Raw genomic sequence first — 21,284 nt, forward strand, 5'->3', positions numbered from 1 at the left:
AGCGTAAAAGTTGGCAGCAACTTCATTTTCAAATCAAAAAACGTATTGGAACGAGTAAGGAGAATTTCTTCTGGCTCTTCAATTTAAAGCATCACAATAATGATGAAAACGAACGAATTTCGAATGCAACATTATGGAAAGAGTTTTTTAAGTATCTCAAAATTTAACTAAATATATATCTAAAAATAATTGTTTGAATTATCAAAATAATTATGTAGAACGCTTAAATTAGTTACTGCTGTTATCAGAATGTCAAAACATTTTGCAGCATTGCTCATCATTATTTTGATAATCCAACAAAATTATTTTCAGATCTGTCTTGGTAGAAGTGTATGCAGTTTTCCTAGACTCTATCCAGTTACTATCTAATATTACTGTACTCTCATTAGTTGTGCCAATACTGATATGTGCCAATATGAGTAGGAAATGGACAAGAACTTGATAGAGTTTTATTCTGTCCATTTCATGAGCAGTTGGCTTGCTTATTAATCAATTTAATATCCATTATTTGTTGTGTTTCTATTCAGTAAATGGATTCAGATTTTACGCAACTTTTGTATGCAGTAACACTGCAAACAAAGCGTTACATCCTGATTCTAAGTAGTTTTTCTTCTCAGCTACTAGACAGAAGTTGGTATAACGGTTTAGTAACTGCTCAAAAAATGCATGAAATTTCTACCAGGGTGTACCTACATTGTTAAATTCATAACATCAAATTTGAATTTTTTATTTTATAAATTTCTATAGATCATTTCTATAGGTATAGATCATCTCTTCTCTTACTTAATACTTAATATATTGTTAATTTAACTAAAACAATGGAGTTAAATAATTTAATTTAATTTAAAAAACGTATTAAATTTAATTCAAATTTACTGTATTGTTTATTTTAAAACTAATCAGAGAAATGGAGTTGATTAAAATTTTGACACAAACAAAACATAAAAGTTAAAAATAACCAAATATAATTATTTAACTCAAGGAATTAGATTAACATTGCATCTTCAATATCTAACAGTGAAGCTAAATTAGATACTTTAGCAAAACCGTTCCATGTAATTTCACAACAATCTAGTAACGTTACCGCAAAATCAGTGGACAGACGATTCGGTCCCTTTAATTAACGTACCTTAATTTTATAGTCTTAGCCCGCGCTCGGATTTTCAGGCGTGATTCCATTGTGAATTTTTGCAATTCAAACCGCTTTTATTATACGCCCGCGCGAACGAACGAGCGCAATTACTTGCCTTGCGCCGCCGCCACCGTGGAAAACACCAGCGTAATTACAGTTCGAAGAAACGCCCGTTTTCCCACGGCGAACATCGAGAACTTGGGCCAATACGGCCGGCCGATGTAATTCGATTGTCCGTCTCGATCCGTTACATCGCGCGCGGGTCTCTCACATAATTATGATAATGCGGCGCGTGGTAACGCGCGGGGAAAACGTATGCACGATGCGATCATTACAGCGGCATAGCTACTGTGCGACGAGAACGAGAGGAGTTTGTTTCGCTATTATCTGTGCTTCTCTTTCCTGATATATATATATATATATCTTAAAAATGTCGGAAGATACATTGAAAAATAAAATTATTACATAGCATTCTGCTTTTATACTAAACACTCTTAGTAGTGTGTAAAACTTAGTATCAAATAAAATATTTGTTAACATTAGGTCTATTCGCATTGCTTGCACTTTTTCCACTAAGCATTTTCGTCTTCTTTTTCTTCAACGCCCGAATATATATTTATCTTATTTTAAGTACAAAAATTTTGGGGAATTTCAAGCAACGTGCGAACGGATCGATTTCATTCTGCTTTAATACTAATGCTCTTAATAGTATATAAAAACACAAATATTTTTTAATATTATCAATGTAATCGATATACCTACACACTTACATTATACTTGTCGACATAAGTATTTTTTAAAAGAACTCAAATTCGACGTTAACTAAATGTGTATTTTTCGCTCAAATAAAAATGTACCAAATTTTAATAAATATTTGTTTGAACACTGCTAGTTGAATATTTACTGAATTTAAACACATTTATGTGGTACAAGAACCATTAATTTGATTTAACTATTATATTTCTTCATTCAGCAAACATTCATTTTTCATAAATAAATGTTATATTAATATACTATTAAAAACAATTATTTATTAAAATTTAGTACATTTTTCTCTCAGTATAGTGATGCAAGAAGACAGTATAATGATATTAATACCTAAGACTTGCATAAGAACGTAAATAATCTCAGCTACTCTACTGAATCGTTATGAACATAAGTTATTCTGATCACCGAGCATTAAAAGACGGGGTCCTGTAACCAGACGTAGGGAAAAGCGCCTTTGCATTGTGTTCCATAGAATTGCAAACGTTTCGAATTGTAAAGTTTATACTTATATCTCCACTATATATCTACGCATTTTAATTGTGGCAGCATTTATTTAGCATTTTAACTATACGCCACGCAGTAATTAAGAGGAAACAAGATAAAAGAAAACTTAATCAGCAGATATAAAAAGTTATATCAACAGATATAAAATATTATAAAAACAGTTTCATCTTATAATGAAGTTCAAAAAGTTAAAAAGTTTATCTTATAATGTGATGAAGTTGTTTTTGTGATATATTTCGTAAAAAAATTTTTCTTTATGTTGCACTCTGGCGATATTAAAAGCTATGCTTTTATGCAATATTTATCTAATATTTCTTCAGCGTGTTATCAATCATAAAATGTACGTTTCATATCTTATCCTTTACAGTTAAAAATACTTTTTAACTTTTTAATAACCAATATTTGTTTATAACAAATATATTATGGTTTAATTTATTTCTTCTCTCCATCTTATAAGTCCTATTTATAAAACAGCATTTTTTGAATTTTTTTCCATATGTATACATCATGCATATGTATAAAAAATGCTCCACATGAAGTATTCATATGGAGATGAAAAATTAAAAAGATACCGTCTTAAATGGGACGATTAAAAGAAACAGGTTAAAGTAAATTTAATATTTATATAGATATTCTTTAGGATTCTATATAAAGAATTAAAAAAAACTTTTTATGTCACTAAATGTTTCGTTGTGATGTAGGATAATAATAGCGAAGACGCGATAATAAATATATCATTACTTATGTCGAAATACTGAAAACGCGAGGAGTTATAAATAATGATATTCTGCAGCACAGTAAATTACATATTTCGTATTTTCGTGCATTATGTGGTAATTCTACGACAATGTTTTGAACTGATAACAACACAGAAAAACGTCGTGATTGCCGGAAATAGGATAGGCACGTAATGGAATCGCAGCAGATGTATAAAAATCATATCGCGACCAACCTTGTCGTCTTAATAAAGACCTCACGTCAAATCGTGGCTATTAAGAAGTTAATAAAAAACGCGATAAGTGCATGACAGGGAATGACGCGCTGCGCCAATAAAAGTAATCTCATTAAATCAAGCTCCCTTCTATATTCTTCCATACATAATGTATCGATTTTGCGTGTAGACTTTACAATAAGCGTGTAATGATGCGAAAATAAGCTGGACAAGGAATCTTTTTCGCGCGACGATGAGAAGAAGAAAATTACCTAACCGAAAGCATCCGAAAGTTGCGGGTCACTCGCAAACGACGATAAAGAAAAATCGACGCAGAATGGGTGAAAGAGAGATATATATATATCAGAAGGGGGATTCGATAAAGACTCGACTGTGGCGCACCAGCAGACGCTACAGGGCAATTACAAGGTCAACGGGCCAAGGAAAACGTCGTCCAGATACTCTCAACTCGAGGTCATCGTCTCTGCCGAGCACTAGCCGAAGAATTTTCGATCGCGCGATTCCGCCTTCGCTGCCGATCCGAAACGAGCGAAGACCAAGGACTGATGATTCAGTACAAAAAGACATCAAATGTGACTTTACCATTTGCAATAAAAAACTTTGCTCCTACTACTTTTTTATTTCAGAACTTGAAGCTGTGTGTTTTAATAGCAGATTTTTGTATAAAAATTCATATGAAACTAGAGTGAAACTCGTATGAAACTATATTCCAGAACATTTACAGATACCTAAAGGATATAAAGAAATCGAAAGAAAAATATTAGGGAATTTTATACTATTTTTAGGTAACTGGATTTATTTAATTTCAGAATGTGGCAATAAAAATTTAAATAACAATAAAATAGTTTCGAGACAACTCTTCTCATCCTTTCGAAAATACAAAAAATGTATAATAACGCAAAATAAATAACAGAAAATTTATCGATCATAAGGCGGATATTCAGTCAAATATAACCACATGCGAGCTTGTATGCCAGCAATATATATTAAATTTAAATCTGAAGAATTTGAATATGTGCGCATTCTATAAGTAGGAATATAGCTCAGAACAGATTGCTGACGATTGTTTGTCGCAGAATTAAATTTCAATCAAGTGGGACACGAAAATGCAAGAAACTTAATTTGCACTTTTTGCATGATTCTACCTCGTGATTGTGCGTTTCGCGAGCGTTAGTGCAAAAAAACGAACTGCTCCCCGTTAAATCGCTTGATTCGTCAAATAGTTTCTCCGAACAGAAATCTCTCCGTTCGATAATAAAGTAAATAAACAGTCTTCCACGGAATCGCTTTGCGCAGTAACTTGGTATGGTACATTAATTCTTACTGCTAATTAGTTCTAATAAGCATCCCGTATAAATTACAGTCGCATTTCTCTAAACCATGTCTGATTAATGGGAAAGGATAAATTAACTCAATCAAGAAGAAAATGGTCGGCTATCATAGCAAAACCATCGGTATTTTTAGAATTGTCGATAAATTCGAGAAAACTATCATAATAAAATAATTTGCTGTTAACGGTAAACTCACGAATGAGGACAGTGCATTATCGCTCATTAAATCAACTGTTTAGAGATTAATATACAGTCACGTAGAAATCGATTTAGTCTCACTATCTCATTGTAGTTCGCAGATTTAGATAAAAAAAAGCTATTGGAAGAAAAATCAATCTCGTTTAGCCTTCACTTGATTTTTTAAAATATAGAGGTTACTTTAATTTATGATTTTCAATCGCAAATATATTTAATGGATAAATGGATATATCGTATTTTTAATTAATATCACATCATATCGCTTCCAAATCGGTGCAATGATCTTGTAAAAAAGATCTTGTAAAAAAGCGAAGTAGAGTATGTTATAATAATTCAACGATATTACCTTACTTCGTTTAATGTCTACCATTCATTAAATTAAATCATTGTAATCTGCTTGTTATTATCAGAATTACTGTATTATAGTAAAAGAATAAAAAGTGTGATTTATTAATAAAACAAAAATTATCTTGATTATAACAATTTAATAGTAATAATCACGAATGTCCCACATTTGAAGTTCCTTCGTTCGAGGCGGTTCTCAGTCCACTGAATGGCATTAGTTACCTTAATCCGAGATGTATGGACGACCAGTATGCTAATAACTAATTAAGATGATCGGCTTACCATGAGCTTTTCCCGATCCAGATGAGGCAGATCGCTGCCTTTGATGTCCTTCGATTTGAAGACGTCCGCATAGCGGTATAGATTTAGGGCTGACATCCATTCAACTACGTTCAGCGACGTCCACTCACTGACAGGCTGTGAACAGAGAAACGAGACATAAATTGTAGGTGGGCATCGATGGCACAAGAATCAGCGACGACTAATCGAGCCAAGTCCACTTGCGCACGAGGAAGCACGTGTACGCACACACGCGTACACTTCGAGACATATTTATACGGCTTGCTACTTGCTAATCCCGGTTAGATCACGTGAATTATGAAAAAAATTAATTAAAGCAAAGTAGAACTGACAAATGAGGCAAGAACGTAATAATCTTCTAATAAAATGATTTTCATAATTACGATCACGTATTCTATATCAAGTATCTCACTTTGAAAGTTACTGATATAATTTTGTATAAACGGAGTTTTCAGGAAGTTATTCTTCGCGACCTTCCAATTTTGAATATCAAATATATTTATAACTATACTTCAAATTAATATTCTATGAAAGTAAAATTTATCTCTAATTAATAAGTTAGAGAATAAGACTCCTATATGAATAAATTAACTAGAAATAAGAAACGCCAACTGCGGTCAAAGTTAGATATTGGAATAATATTTTGATACGGATTTTATTATTATTTCAGTCGATTGTGTTGCAAGTCGAAAGTAATCGGCGTACAGTCATACATTTAAAATAAATGTATTTAAAATGTTTATATAGAAATATTATTTCAACATCTAACTTTAACCACAGTTAGCGCTTCTTTTGCTTAGCTGATTCATTTCAAATTATATTAAATGCCATGTATTTATATCCCCTTAGAAGTAATCTATCAAAATGGTTAAATATAACTATCAGATATATTATAATCTTACTTTTGACAATGGATAAAAATATGATCCGGGAGTATCATTAACAGTAAAATCCTTTTAAACGCGCATAATCAATCGATTCTTTGCAAGTTTGTCTGTCCCGTTTGCCAGTCAGATCACGCGATTATTATCCTCGAGATTTTAAAATAAAAATGCTTAATGATCTTCGGCAATCTATTAGAATTTTTATCTTTTACAACAATGATAATTAATTTCTTTCTGAATTGTAACTCCAGAATCGTTTTACAGAACGATTCACACAGCAAATTGAGATAATCGCTTCTTGTTAATCGGTTGAACTGAAAGAGTGAAAGTCGGAATAATAAGGTAGATCTCTTCAGATATACGTTTGATTTCAGATATCTAGTTTAGAAGCAATTCAATTTTACTGTGTTTTCAAAAATTATCAACATTTTCTATTAATTAACGGATGATATATTTTTATAAATAATTTAATAAGTTTTTGCAGTGGTATTTTACAGCATTATATAGTATCTAATAAAATTGCTAATTGTTATTAGCAACATATATTCTCAAATAAAGATAAACTCCCGATTTAACACAATTAAGACATCTTTCGTATATTCCAGGCATTTTAACGAATTTTGTAGTAGTTTTTATAAGTATTTTATAATAAATCTATCCATAATAAATCTATCAGTTTCTCTTTAAAAAAATTTAATTGAAATACTTAATTTGTTTTTATGTATATATTCGACATGGTTATGATTCGATTATGATACAAGTTATCTCTATTATGACGAGCTCCAGAGAACATCTAATCGTTATTAATTTTTCCGCATCGTTATACGATTAGTTAACTAGAAACTAACTGCTACAATCACAAAATGATATTGCTATTATATTTATTTCGGAAATTTCCCAAATTATTTTCTAAGCTTTCTCTGAACATCATGCATTAAAAATATATTTACATATTTACTTAATAGGTGAAAAACAAAAATTAGAAGCAAATAAAAGAACGTAATTTATATCAGTTTATTAACGCAAAATCTCTATCGATTTTAATTGAATGAAAGATTCAAATATCAATAATTTAATTATTGACGAGTGGTTAAATCCTCGATGGTAACAAAAGCAGCACGATATACCATCATACAATTATAACAATATTTCCATCGTATCAATATTTCCATATTAATCTGCGTATTAACCTTCTATGATTAATAATTATGACTCTCAGTTAACGATTATTTAATGCATATGTGCGTAACATCTACACGTATTTCATCATTACGTAAATTAAAAAAAAGCAACAAAAAAGAAGAATTGTACATTTAACTAGAATTTTTTTTTGCATACGACTCTATTCTCTCTCTGGACAAGTGCTGTTATCCGGTGTCGATCGTGTGAGGATTACGTAAAAACCACGCGCGAGAGACGCGTCTCCGGATTTTCTCGATCCCGAAGATAAGGCGCGTCGCTCGTCGAGCACTTAACGCACTATGCGACCGACCAGGTCCGATTAGATAAATAAATCGAGGCGCGATCGGAGGCGCGGCGGGACGGAGGATGGGATAAGGTGACGCGAAGAGAAGAGACATCTCCGTGTGCCTCCAGCCGTTGCTATCGGGTAGCGAGGGTCCGATAAAGCAAGAGCGTAAAAAGTGCGGAAAAAAGAAAACGTAACCTCTCGCCGTAACCCCGAGTCCGCGATATGACGACAGCCGCGAGATAAGCCCTCGCCTGTGTCGTCCACGTCCGAATAATCCACGCCAGCCGGCAGCGCGTGTTACATCCGCGCGCATTCGTCCGTCCGTCCGATCGACGCGCTCGATTAATCTCCGTCGAGGAGATCGTTTCTTCCTCGTCACCGCACACGTTACATCCCACCGACACCGGCGTGAGAATTAAATCGCCGACGTCGCGAATTTTTGCGACTCGACCCGTTAATCTAGGATGCCTCGCCACGTGGAACTTATTTCGCGGAAATCATCTCTGCGACGGAAATCCTGCCGCGATATGATGACGTTCATAGAACGCCTTTTCTTCGAAGGGGTTTTGCAGCGATTGATGCTGTGCATCGATCTAAAATCAGACGTGTGACCAAAAATATTGTTATTACAAAGTCTGTGAAGCTTACACTCTTAAATATAAATTTTTATATATAAAATTGATATGGCATTTGATCGTTGACATGTCCAAACTTGTTTATAAATAATTTTTTGTCCACATTGCAAAAAATAAATATACAAAAGAGTTTTATAAATATATAAAAGAGTTGAGTGTAAGTATATTTTTTTTAATTACATCCGGAATTCGACTGTCCACAATTTATTGGCATTTGTCCATAAATTACGTAATTTAAAAAATAAATTTAGAAATTGTGAGAAAATTTGTGCAATTTTTTTGTTTATAATTCCTTTTGCGAGGTGGTCAACAAACAATAGACAATTATTTATAGATACTTGTGGATAAAACGAACAAATTGTGAACATTCAAATTCAATATGTAATTTAAAGATACACACCTTTTCAGTTCTCCTGCCAAAATTTGCTCTATATTTCTATATTTGTTTATAATTTAGTTTTACAGAATAAATAAGAAACAATTATTTATAAGGAAACAAATACGGATAAATCGTGGACACTTGAATTCCGTGTGTAATTAAAAAAAATATTTAGGGATACTTAATCGTTTTATTTATTTATAAATTCTTTTTGCAGGGTGGATAAAAATTATTACTTATAGACTAATGTGAACAAGTTGTGGATAATCAAATGCCTATTAATTTTGTAAAAATTCATTTAGAGATAACCCTTCACAGACCTGCAATCACAACGAATCAACATTCCGATGACAAGGATGCACTAAAAATTATTTTTATATTTAAAATAGAAATTCTTTGTACTTAATTAATTATTCTCTCTTCGGTTCTATTTCAAATCGAAATTGTAATTGTTTTATATTTAACTCGTTAAATTTGATTGAAAGAATAAAATTTAAGACTTGCATGAATATTGACTTTCTCATGACATTGTCCATTGTAATGACTCTTGTGCTACAATTAGACATAAATACATAAGATTTACTCCACTTAATCTGTTCAATCATCCGTGAATCATAAATTACCATTACGGAAGTCTATTTCAGTCTTCTTAAATTGTGATAGTTAAAAAACATAAAATTTATTGCTTCCAGCGTTTAGATGATTTATTTTATTATAGCTTTCACCTATTGATTTTCATTCCATCGGTAAAATAAAAAAGATGCAATTATTTACGTAATATATAGTTACATACAGTTTAAAAAAACCATTAAATTCATATTATTTCCTTTAATGTATATTCTTACAAGAAATGTATATTAGAGCAGAAAGTTTTCGATGAATTACTACTCTCAAATTTATACCCCTATATAGCATTATATGTATTATTATCATGAAATATATATAATATTTTAAATCTTATTAATTTTTTGTTCTCGTCTTGTGCTAATAAGAATCGCGCAGTATTGACTCGGATATTTTATGTTTTAAAAAAAGGAAGAAATGACATTTAGATCCCTTTTTTTATCCTTTTTTCCCTATCATAATTTCATGGCAGACGCCGTCGAATTTAGGTCGTTACGCTATCGAATTTCAAGCAGGTCTCGCCCTGATAACGACATGCCATTTGTGCGTTTATGTAGAATTCACGATTATAACATTTATAATCAGATATAAAATTTACATCCCTCTAGATGGTTTTCTCTCTCATGGTCGAAAAATATATATCCAAATTTTATACTTATATAGATCCCAGTAATTCGAAATAGGAATAATGAATTTCTTTTTATATCAAGACGGCGACGAAATCGCTATTTTAATTCGGCAGATTATTTAATATAAATTATTTTAATTTAATCGCGAAAAAATGCAAGATTTTATCAAAATAATATAAAAAGTTTCTCCATACTTTCATTTAGTTACAAAAATTAAACACACAAACACATTTATCGAAATAAAAAAAAAACGAAAGGAAGACAGAAGAGAATAAAATCTCATGTTACAATAAAAAATGCTTTGCGCATCATCGATTTTACGTGCAGAATAGCACGTCAAGATTTTCTGCATTTTATAATGCATCAATCACCGTTGAAACATAATCAAAGATAAATCCTTATCACCAGAAGTATTACTTTCGAGTTTCCGAGCTTGATATTTTCACGTACTATGTGGTGTCTCGATACAGATGATCGATAGACATGAAATTTATTTCGATGTCCAATTTTCATTGTTAAGTGTTATGTACTTTGCCTTGAATATCGCGCGAGGATTTTGCATGTTTTTATTTCGCCAAACTGTAATAGTGCATGCACGAGAGATAATTCTGTCGGTTTAAAAGCGTCATAGAATCTTCTTATGTACGAAAGATACAAGTTATAAATAAATCGGTCCATGTTGTAAAATATATATTAGATACTAATACATATTAGATATACTAATAAAAACAAAGAGATATATCGATATATCTAATACTAGATTATCAAAAAAGTTTTAAATTATCTTTCAGTTTTATGTATAAAAACGATTTTATATACAAATTTATTCAGAAACAATGACATTTATTTCTCATCAAAATAAAGATCAGTTCAATAGCCATTCACCAGCGGTCTGCTACACCGAAAAAAGTTTGGTAATAATCACCAAATGTTGAGTGAAATAATTTGAATTAAATGTATGATTAACTAAAAATAATTTTACTTTTCTAAATATTTTTAATAATTATTATCAAACATTTGGTTGAATTATTATGTTTGGCAATACTTACTAAATATTTATAAAAGTAAAATTATTTTTTACTTTATTAACCCTTTAAGGGTGTTTTTTTTTACCTGACAAATTCCTGTAAAATCTTGCAATTTTATGTTTTTTGGATCGTTGATTACGAATTTGAAGTCAGATTTTAAAAATTCGAAATGGCAGATCCAATATGGCTGCCATATAGAATTAAATTAGTGTAAATCTGATTTCTACGAAATTGCACTTTGTTTGCGACTTTTTAAATTAAATTGAAAGATAAAAGTCCCAAACTTCATGTTAGACTTTCCTAAAGTTGCTGGAACATCTGGATTATGCGTTATGAATTTATGAAAATGGTCAAAAATACATTTTTGAGGAGTTTCAAGCCCTTCTTTCTTGAAAACCTTACATGAGAGACCATTTTTCTTAGTCTTATTCATATTCAGCGTATTCTATTTTTACTAAAGAACATATTTCATGACAAAAATGCAAAAAACTTGTTACGTAGTGTAATTTTTATCTTCACATAGTAGACCAATAACTTTAATAAAAAATTAAGGTGCAAAAAATTTTGAAAAATATATATACAATATTTTGACATATAAAAAATATTTAACAAAAATTTTAATCTCCTATCTTAAATATTTTCCTAAAAATTACATTTAAAAAAATGCTCTGTTTTCAATTTTATTTCTTGAAAATGATTAAAAAAGAACAATCGGGTTTAATGACCATGGAAAACATGAAAAGTAAGCAATAATATATCAGAAAAATCTAAAATCATAATCGGTTTCATTAAACTGTGAACAATACATCTTAAAAATGAAGAAGAAAAAAGTGGGAAGTACACTGAAAAAATGATTGGCTGCTGCAGCAAATTAGATGGTAAAATATGGCATAGCATTTTTAATTGGCTGCAGCAGTCAATTTTTGGTTGCGTTAGAATATCTGCAATGTCAGTATAGGATTTCGATAGACTAACACAACCAAAAATTGACTGCTGCAACCAATTAAAAATGCTATGCCATATTTTACCATCTAATTTGCTGCAGCAGCCAATCTTTTTTTTCAGTGTATACTTTCCACTTTTTTCCACTTCTCAAAGGGTTAATCGAACATTTGATTGAAATTATTTCATTCAACATTTGGTAACTGTTACCAAATTTTTTTTTACAATGTAGTTGCCGGATTTGATATCGATACCATTTGGATTTCTTAGGGCATCAAAAGTATATGATAGAAAAAGTTGACCGACTATTATCTCGTTTAAAAAAAATAATTAAAATTATGTCATATCCATGTGCGTTGTTACATAACATTGGATGTTCCATAAACGATACAATAACCGACCGACATTTTATCTATCGTATACTCCTAGGAACGAAGACAAGCTACCTTAATAACTTGTTCAACAGTTTCGAATCATCGTCTTCGTAAGAAAAGCTTCATTTATAATTGACAAAACAGGAAATCAAACGGTGCAAGATCAGAATTGTCGGGTATCAAGGTATACGTATCTCGATACCGTCTAGACGAATAATATCGAGAGTAAATCTAGCAGCTAAAAGGCTAGTAGCAAATGGTTATTGAACATGATAATATTGATAATCTTTATTTTAATCTCTAAGTAGATAAGTGGTCTAAAGCTATACAAATTGATAGGTGGAATGCTCAGTACACCCTAAAACTTTTAATTTTATCGTTACATTTTTTATTAATGTATTATGTTATAATTAAATTTACACTAATTATACCCTTATGAGATAGAGAAACGTATACTTTAAGACTTCTGAATAATGCTTTTTTTTCCTTTTTCAGAGCTGGAAAAGTTCTTTTTCAAGGTTTTTAAGAAAATTATGCACGTCTATCTCACTTATCCACTTGAAGGTTACAGAATAATTATTATTATTTCTGAATAAATTTATATGCAAAAACCGAAGGATAATTCAAAACTTTTTTGACATTCTAGTATAACATAAATTTAAGATTAAGAATTATCACAAATTTTTTAACCAATATTTTTTAAAATGTGACTATAGCTTACATTGCAATGTACCCTACTTAATAATATTCGTTTTACTGTCCAGCAAAGAGATCACAAAGAAAAATGAAACATACTGAAAGACGTGAGCGCAACTCAAGTATAATTAATTCGAACGGTACACGTTCGTAACGTAACGAGGAAGCACTGGCTTACTGACCTTGTCCTTGTCGTGAACCTGGCCCGGTAGCGCGTGACCCTTGGTAGTCCATTTGCACAGGTGCTGGCCGCTGTAGTCCGAGCACACGATGTGGAAGCACGCGTGGCACTCTGCAGGACATAGAGAACCGCACATGCAGCAACATAGACTACTATTATCATCGCGCACAGTTCGTCTCGTTGCCAACCCTTCGTGGGTGGCTGAGCCCCTGCCACCCTTCGCGCGACCGATCGAGGAGTTCGCGTCGACGCCCTCCGCTACAGCAGGCTGCTGCAGCTGCAGCTGCTGTTGCGCGCTACACCAACACATGTATCGATGAAAGGACACCGGTCTCGCGCACACCGGCCTCGTGAAACCGAGCTCGCTCTCGATACCGTCCGCTGTCGAGGCCGCGGGCGTCGTCGCGTCGTCGCGCGTTGACGTCGTCGTACGCGATTGCAGCTGCAACTGCTGCAAGGATTGCTCCTCGAGTTGCGCGGTCGCAGTCACCGCTGCCACCGCAGTACCTTCCCGATGCTGCCTCGTTGCCTGGTTATTATTACTGGTGGTGTACCACCTGGGTGACACGTACGTCGCCGTCGATCTGGACGTTGCCCGCGTGACGTCGTACAGCTGACCGACAACGTGGTCATTGCCGTTGCCATACGTTGCGAGGATCGACGGCGCGGTAGCCGATCCGATAGCGAGACTCTGCATCTGCCGTTGCAGTTGAATGTTCGCGGAACCATTCAACGATGATGACGACGATGACGACGATGATGAGGTGGTAGACGACGGTGCCACGGCGCCGTTGGTAGCCGTCGTTGTCGCCGTTGAGGAGGCCTTGCGCAGCATGTAGTTATCGGAATCGACGGCTAATAATCGTGACATTACCGTAGACTTAGCCTTGTTGTCATCGCCCGTTCCGGGACTAATCTTCGGTGAGCCTTTTGACTCGAGCCGGGAGGATATCGTTGTGATTTGCTTATCCAGTTCGTCTGTGCAGGTACCGACGATCGTCGTATTCGTGTTCGTCGACGTCGTCGTCATCGTCATTGTCGTCGTCGACGTCGTCATCGTCGGCATTGACCCGGGAGAGAACAACTCCTGGATCCTCGCCTGGTGATGCACTTGCGTCGCGGCGGCCGTGGCGGCCGCAACGGATGCGCTCGTCGCACGCTTCATTGTCGCCGTGACCGATCATCAAGCAAGTGCTCGTGGCAAGACAGCTAAATTTTCCTCGCTGATGATGTTTCCGCAACTGACGCGTTGCTGTTGTTCGACTCAGGCGACGAGTCCTGCTCCTCCCGTGGACCACCCAAATCCCCCGACATCCTTCGAAGTCTTCGAGATTCGCCGTCCGATAGTTACGTACTCGATCGATCGCGATTCTTAATCATCGGAGACACTTGGATACTCAAGGTCGCTAGCATGATGAGCCGCCCTATGAATTCCCTTGTGCTTCGTTGCCGGTGATATCGGATTCGCTGATCCTGCGCACGGTGACTGTCGACCCGAAGAAAATTCTTCAAGGCCGCCACGAATGTGGCATATTTATTCGGTTGGTCGATATCAGAGCGATATCACTCTCTTGAGATCGAGATCTCATTCCTTCAAGGATTCTTCAACGTGATCTGGCCGGCGATTCTCTATTGTATCGGTTTCGTCGTTATTATTAATAGAGGAAATGCGTGGATAAACTGATAGACGAACTGGGGGAGAGAGTGTGAGTTACAAGGAGACAGACAAGGGAGGGAGAGAGAGAGAGAGAGAGAAAGAGAGAGAAAAAGAAACGAAGATATAGGGAAAAAAAGAGAGAGAGATAGACAGCCGCTCCCGTGGGTGTGACCTCGTGTAAATTCGTTTTCCATAAATCTCACTCCTACCACATACTCTCCCGCGGTCGCGCGCGCGGCGCGCTCTCACACACGACCTTTGTATAAACGCCGAGATTCGCTGAGCCGAACGAAACCGGTTTTGTCAAGCAACGACACCGAGCGATTTTCAAGCGTAGCCTCGCGCGAGCGCGAGCGCGAGCGTACGGGAATCCTCGTGGCTTATCGAGCGCGATCCCGGAGTAATCCCGGATGGAGTGGAAGGCGATCGCCCGTCCGTTAATCTGGAAATTCGTCCCGGACGAATTAATCCGATGAAACGACGCTGCCGGATTATCCTCGAAGCGATTAATAATGGTAGATCAAGTTGAGACTCCAGGTGGATCCACGATGCGTGCGATCGCTCGGAAGAGGGATCCCTTGGCGCGTTCAATCGCACATTTCTGGCCGATTTCTAAAACGTTGCCAATTACTCCATCCACTCGCAAGGATCCAGAATCGGCAGTTCTCGACGTGTACACGTGGAAGTCGGGGAGAGTCCTCGTTTCCGTTAAGGAAACCAGCACGGAACGCACCGGGTGGTCGCAAAACGATCGGATCGGACGGCAGACAAATCGTCGCGCGAACGTGGAAGTCACTCGCGGATAATTGGAGTCATCATGGGCACTAATAGCGTTGAAACAACCGGCTCCCGTGTCTGCCGAGTCAGCGGCTCGTCAACTCGAGACGGGAGTCGCTTATCGCCTGGGGTTCGCGCTGATCAGCAAGTAGATCCTCTCCTCTCCTCTCCTCTCTTCGCTCTCCCCCCGCAGCTCTCCTTCGTTGCTCCCGTCCCGGCTTCGCCGGCGTTCGTTGTCTGCCGAACGAAGTGAGTAAAACGTGGGTCGCCTCTAATCTCCCTCGATGCGACGGAGCCGAGCCAATGTCGGTCGCGACACAGCTCGATCACGTACCACCGGATGGCCCATCAAGGACGCTCCGGCTACTTCCTTTCTTCCTTTTGGCTACTTCTTGCCTTGCCCGCACCGTCGACCGTAATTAAGTCTACGTAGTACCGGATTGTCGATCAAGGACTCGTGTCTTCTCTCGTCGTTGTTGCTTTACGTTCGCTTTCTCCTCCGCGGAGATTTTGTTTTCTTTAATATCTCGCTTCCTAGATCCTTCTCAAGTTTCTTTGGTCTTCTGAATATTGGCCCGATTGGAGTACGTAGCACTAAATGCAGCACCAAATTCTTCGATCGAGAAGCCGCATCCTTCGAATATCCGCTGATCGTTTCCTTTCTTCCTGTCCGTCCCTTCACAGCTTCTTCTCGCGCCTCGCACAACCGACCACTTCATTCGCCGGAACGGATCGCGCCGCTCGTCCTTATCACGTCCACCAGAAGACCGCGACTGCCAGCCGTTCGTTCGCGCACAGTCGTATCTCGCCGGATCACCACCGCCGTCGTTTCGACGCTTTACCGACCGCGAGTTAGTGGCGACGGAGGAGTCAGAGTTGGAACGGAGTTCGTGTGTACCAAGCTGGCTCGCTCGCTCTTTCTCTCACAATCTCTATCTTTCTCCTTCTTTCCCTCCCCCTTCTCTCTCTCTCTCGGCCGGCAAGGTAGACCTCAGTGACGGACGATCCTATTACCTTCTCTTCTCGCTGTCGACGATTCTGCGGTCGTTTCCACCCGGTAAAGCCGTCCACGTAAGGTATCCTCTCGACGTCAGCGCTGCGACGTCCAAATTCCTGGTCTCTCTCACCCGGAGTAATCCAACCCTCTTCTTCTTCTTCTCTTTGTTTCTTTCTTTCTTTCTTTCTCCTTCTCTTCTTCTCGCACCTGACGCGCGCACTCTATGAAATCGAGTTGGCTATCCTTCGGTGCGGCTTTCGCCCGTTTCTTCTCCCTTAGCGGAGGTCACCGCGTAGACCACGAGAAGAGAGGAGAGTCGGTCGATCGGTCGGTCGGTCGATCGGTCTCCGTCCGTCCTCGTTCGCAGGTACTCGGCCGAAAACTCGCCGGCGTGTCCGTCCGCGATCGCGAAGGCGGCGCGCGCACTCTCGCGCACACAGACACGCGCGCGGACGGCACGCACGCACGATGTACGCACGTATGTACGTATGCACGCAGCTCTCCTCCGGTATGGAAAAGTCCACTGGGCCCAACACTTTTTGTGCCGGCGGCCTGCCTGCAACACGCGCACACACCTGCACGTCGCGGCGGCACACTCGTCACTCGCAACGCATACGTACACGACACCTATCTATTTGCCTATCCTTCTCTCTCTCTCTCTCTCGCTCTGTTTCATTCGGTGTCTCTCCTACACTCGGTCGATCTATCTCTTTCACTCTCTCTCAGTTTCTCCTCCCACCAACCTTTTCCCCGTCCCTCTCGGGACCGTTCGTTGCCGTTCTCTCGCTCTCTCTTTCTTTCTCTTTTTTCTCTTCCTCTCTCAAATCCTCTCTCGCGCGATCGTCTCCGCGCTGGCCGTGCACAGCCGGTCGGTCTCTACATGTCGAGTATTGCCCGTGAGCCAAGTTCCTCCTTCCCTCCCTCGTTCTCGCTCTTTCTCTCTCTCTCTTTCCTTTCTCGGTATATTTCTCTTTTTCTCTCTCTTTCTCTCTCTAGCTCTCTTTGACCCCCGCTCCGTCTGGTTCACTCTCCTACTCCAACTGCATTTACTTGCCGCAGCGCGTGTAGCCAGCGATTCACACGTTTTCGGCTTTCACTCGGACCGATCCATCGACGATGACGACGATGACGACAAGACCGGAGCAGTCAGTCTCTCTCGCCTCTCGATTCCACTCACGGACATATATACGAACACGCGGCTCCTCGGGGGACCGTCTCTATGCGATCGTCTACTACGCCCGGAAACCGAGCGGTCTTTCAAGCACTACCGTCGCCGCTGGACTCCTCTCCTGAGGGAGTCCCCGCTGGCTCTCCTTTCAACCGACTGGACTTCGTTCGGTTCCCCGTTATTGACTCACACCGACTGATCTACGCCGGCCTGAACGACACACCGCCTCGTCTACGTGAACGGCTTCTTCCTGACCGCGGAGGAGAATACCACACCGCCGGCGAGGCGCACAGCTGACCGGCCGGTCCGCCAAGCTCGGTCAATAGCCATAGCCAGCCGCGAGCTGCTGCCGAGGGTAGCTCGTGGTTCAGCGCAACGGCGCTTCGGCCATCTCCGACATTTGTCGGTTCTTCCCGTGGCCTTTACGTTGAGCAGACTCGTGCCGGAACGACGCCGGGGCCCCGAGCCGTTTCGGCCCGATCGAACCGCCGGGAATGGAAATTTCCTGCCGAACATTCCTAGACGACGAGCGGATCGACCGAGCTGGACGAACGAGAATATGCACTCGTCGAGAATCACCATAGTTCCACTTCAAAATCTACGATATAATTCTAAGAAGCCTTTTGCTAAAGAGCCTTCGAATCGTGATTTGCCACATGATCCTAGTGCTAGGAATCAACGGGTTGACCTCGGTGATGATGAGAATTACATGAATAACAAAAACCGTACGGTGCAGTTTACGATTCGATTCTTCACTCAACGATCGCGCAGATTAGATGAAGATTTAAAGATGACAAATTGGTTTGATCAAATTTAGACAAGATAAGAAGCTTGTCTTATCTTTATCAAATAAATTATTTTCATTTATCATATCTTCTCTGAATTAGTCTGCTAATCAGAGAAAATAGTAAACAAAAATAATTTGGTGAATTTTGGGCGATAGTTTTTCCAAGACATTAGGTATTCCTCATCGATCGCCTGTGACGAAAGGATTTCGGGATGGCGGCGGTCTCTCGGAGCACCAAAAAACTCCTTGCTACTCGATGATCGTGTCTGATTGAGCTGGAGCAAGAAGTCGATGGAATCGCTTCTGGAATGTTGAAAATAAGATGCTTGACTGTGCGAGCATGTTGTGAGACGCATGCACGGGGCGTGCTTTAAGGGGAACTCAGTCGCGCATTTTCTGACGTGCTCCGAAGGTCTTTGTCTCTGCAGCCTCTTCTACAAAACTAGCAGACGTCAGTCCTGGAAAAACTGGAGCATTTTCGAGATTCATTTTGTCGTAGCCGGAATTTCATAGTGAAAAGAATAAGTTGAAATCTCGAAGAATGAGTTTCGACTATTCTTCTCTTGCACACAGTTCTTCGGGAACGACGGCTAAATTTTCCAGACAAGCTTCTTATAAAAAGAAGATTGACGTTGCTTCGATATTCTTCTGAATATATCCTTACGCACAGATTCGATTGCAAATAAAATCTCGTTTTGAATTGTATAACACGAGCTGAAGGATCTCTCGTTTCCACGTCAAGATCTTCGAATGAAATCTGGTTTAGAATCCGTTATGTCATTCTGTCAATTTTTCTACAAAGCCGTAGTATCCATTTTTTAAATTGAAATCAATTTTTCGGTTTATTATAAAGATAAAGCTAATCGATTCTTCGTGATAACTTTACGCGCGACAGCTTCGACGATGAAAATTCGATTCGTTTCCATGCGAACTTTTCGCTGTAACTTGCTTTTTTTCGCGAATTATTTGTTTAACGAAACAGCAGCGGACGCGAGAAAACCGCTTCGCAACGGATATTGATCGGGCAACGAGAGCGAGCGTTGACATGAATTTTATAGTTAACGTGGCACGCATGGCTGGCGGAGGTTGATAATGTGTTCAATCAAACCCACGCGTCATTAAACAAATAAATCCCAAAAACAAAGACAGACAAATTTTACTCCAAAATTTATAAAGCAAGACATACATATATCAACTGTAAAAAAAAATATTTTTTCCAAGCGTGTCTCGGTATTATAATATAAAAAGCAATAAAAAAATAATTGCTGATTTAGTTGATTTAGTTGATTCAAATTAATGAAAACTTTGTCGCAGTCGATCAAAAGAGAGATATCTCTCCTCAAACATTTATAATACCGTTTACTATATGATTTTACATAATACTAGTACAAGAAAAATGATAGAGTTGTTTTGTAACATCAGAATATATCTAAATGATAAGAAAAAACATTATAATTTATCAAAAAATGACAGTGCACTTGGGAAAAAATAACATTGTCCACTTTTATCTGACATAAACGTTGACACTTCCTCGATCGATTGTTTAATATATAATACGATCCAAACGATTAATGAAGAATTACTGTCGAATCATAATCAATCTACCAACTGAGGCTCTCTTATCTAAGACCAGTTGCGATAAAGGATCGAACACTTGTCTGCAATCGCTCACATATAAAGATTGCTAAATTGTTAAATAGACAATACGGCGCGATCGCGTAACGAGAGAACTATACATTAACTCTGTTACGTGCATCAATAGAATTGACTCAGTATTCTATTTTTGAAGCGTTCGATCCTTCTCATAAAACTCATTCGTGTCAGACACAATTCTGCCATTGTTGAAACAAATATAATATATTTTTTCTTTATAATATTTTTAAAGATGTTCTTTACGATGTATCATTCAGCAAAGAACAATGACAAATATATATCAAAAACCTGCTTGGAAACTTAATTGATGTAATCAAGATCAAAGTCATCTCAGATGTTTGATGATTAATAAAAGAATCGTGCCTTAATTATATTTAAAAAATAAAGAGGTCTAAGGATGGCTCTTCTTCTTCAGAACATCCCATCTCTCTTTAATCCCTTCTTTGCACAAAGGGCTTCATCGATGCTTTCAGTTAATTATATAATCCTACTTAAAGATACTCTAGCTATTTTTAAATCATATTCTTCATTAGTTTCTACTATATATAAAAAATTCATCGCATTGAGAAAAGTAAATACAATGAAAAATATTTGTTATTCTTTGCATTCACGTTCCAAATTATTTTTAAAATCTACATGCACATGTTCATCAATACGTATTTTGTTGTTATTATTACGTAATACATATAATAAAATAATAATACAGCGTGCGTAAATAAAATATAAAAATAAGTGATGTTATGTCACATTGCTAAGCAAATATCCAATGAACATTTTCGAATGATCCGAGAGCTTTGATTTTCCGGCTAGTTGAGTGGAAGAAAGCGAAGACCGGCTAACGAGGCAATTTAAATCCGAATTTTGAGGATGCC

The 21,284-nt window shown here is 37.7% G+C and overlaps 2 protein-coding genes across 2 annotated transcripts in view; both read right to left on the reverse strand.

The window, feature by feature from the left end:
* Pi3K21B (phosphatidylinositol 3-kinase regulatory subunit alpha) overlaps positions 1-17,730 on the reverse strand; it is a 34,206-nt gene extending 16,476 nt beyond the window's left edge. The window contains exons 1-2 of the mRNA XM_018447307.1: positions 13,375-17,730; positions 5,513-5,647 (exon numbers count right to left, since the gene is read on the reverse strand). Coding sequence (XP_018302809.1) covers positions 5,513-5,647; positions 13,375-14,538 — 1,299 coding nt within the window. The 5' untranslated portion in view covers positions 14,539-17,730. The remainder of the gene's footprint in view (positions 1-5,512; positions 5,648-13,374) is intronic.
* A 1,182-nt stretch (positions 17,731-18,912) lies between these two features.
* LOC108722298 (protein kinase C delta type) overlaps positions 18,913-21,284 on the reverse strand; it is a 29,859-nt gene continuing 27,487 nt past the window's right edge. The window contains exon 5 of the mRNA XM_018447306.1: positions 18,913-19,062. Within this exon, the coding sequence (XP_018302808.1) occupies positions 18,929-19,062 (134 nt within the window). The 3' untranslated portion in view covers positions 18,913-18,928. The remainder of the gene's footprint in view (positions 19,063-21,284) is intronic.

The sequence above is a fragment of the Mycetomoellerius zeteki genome, unplaced genomic scaffold, assembly GCF_001594055.1.
Source record: "Mycetomoellerius zeteki isolate Tzet28-1 unplaced genomic scaffold, Tzet1.0 scaffold20, whole genome shotgun sequence".
Taxonomy (NCBI): domain Eukaryota; kingdom Metazoa; phylum Arthropoda; class Insecta; order Hymenoptera; family Formicidae; genus Mycetomoellerius; species Mycetomoellerius zeteki.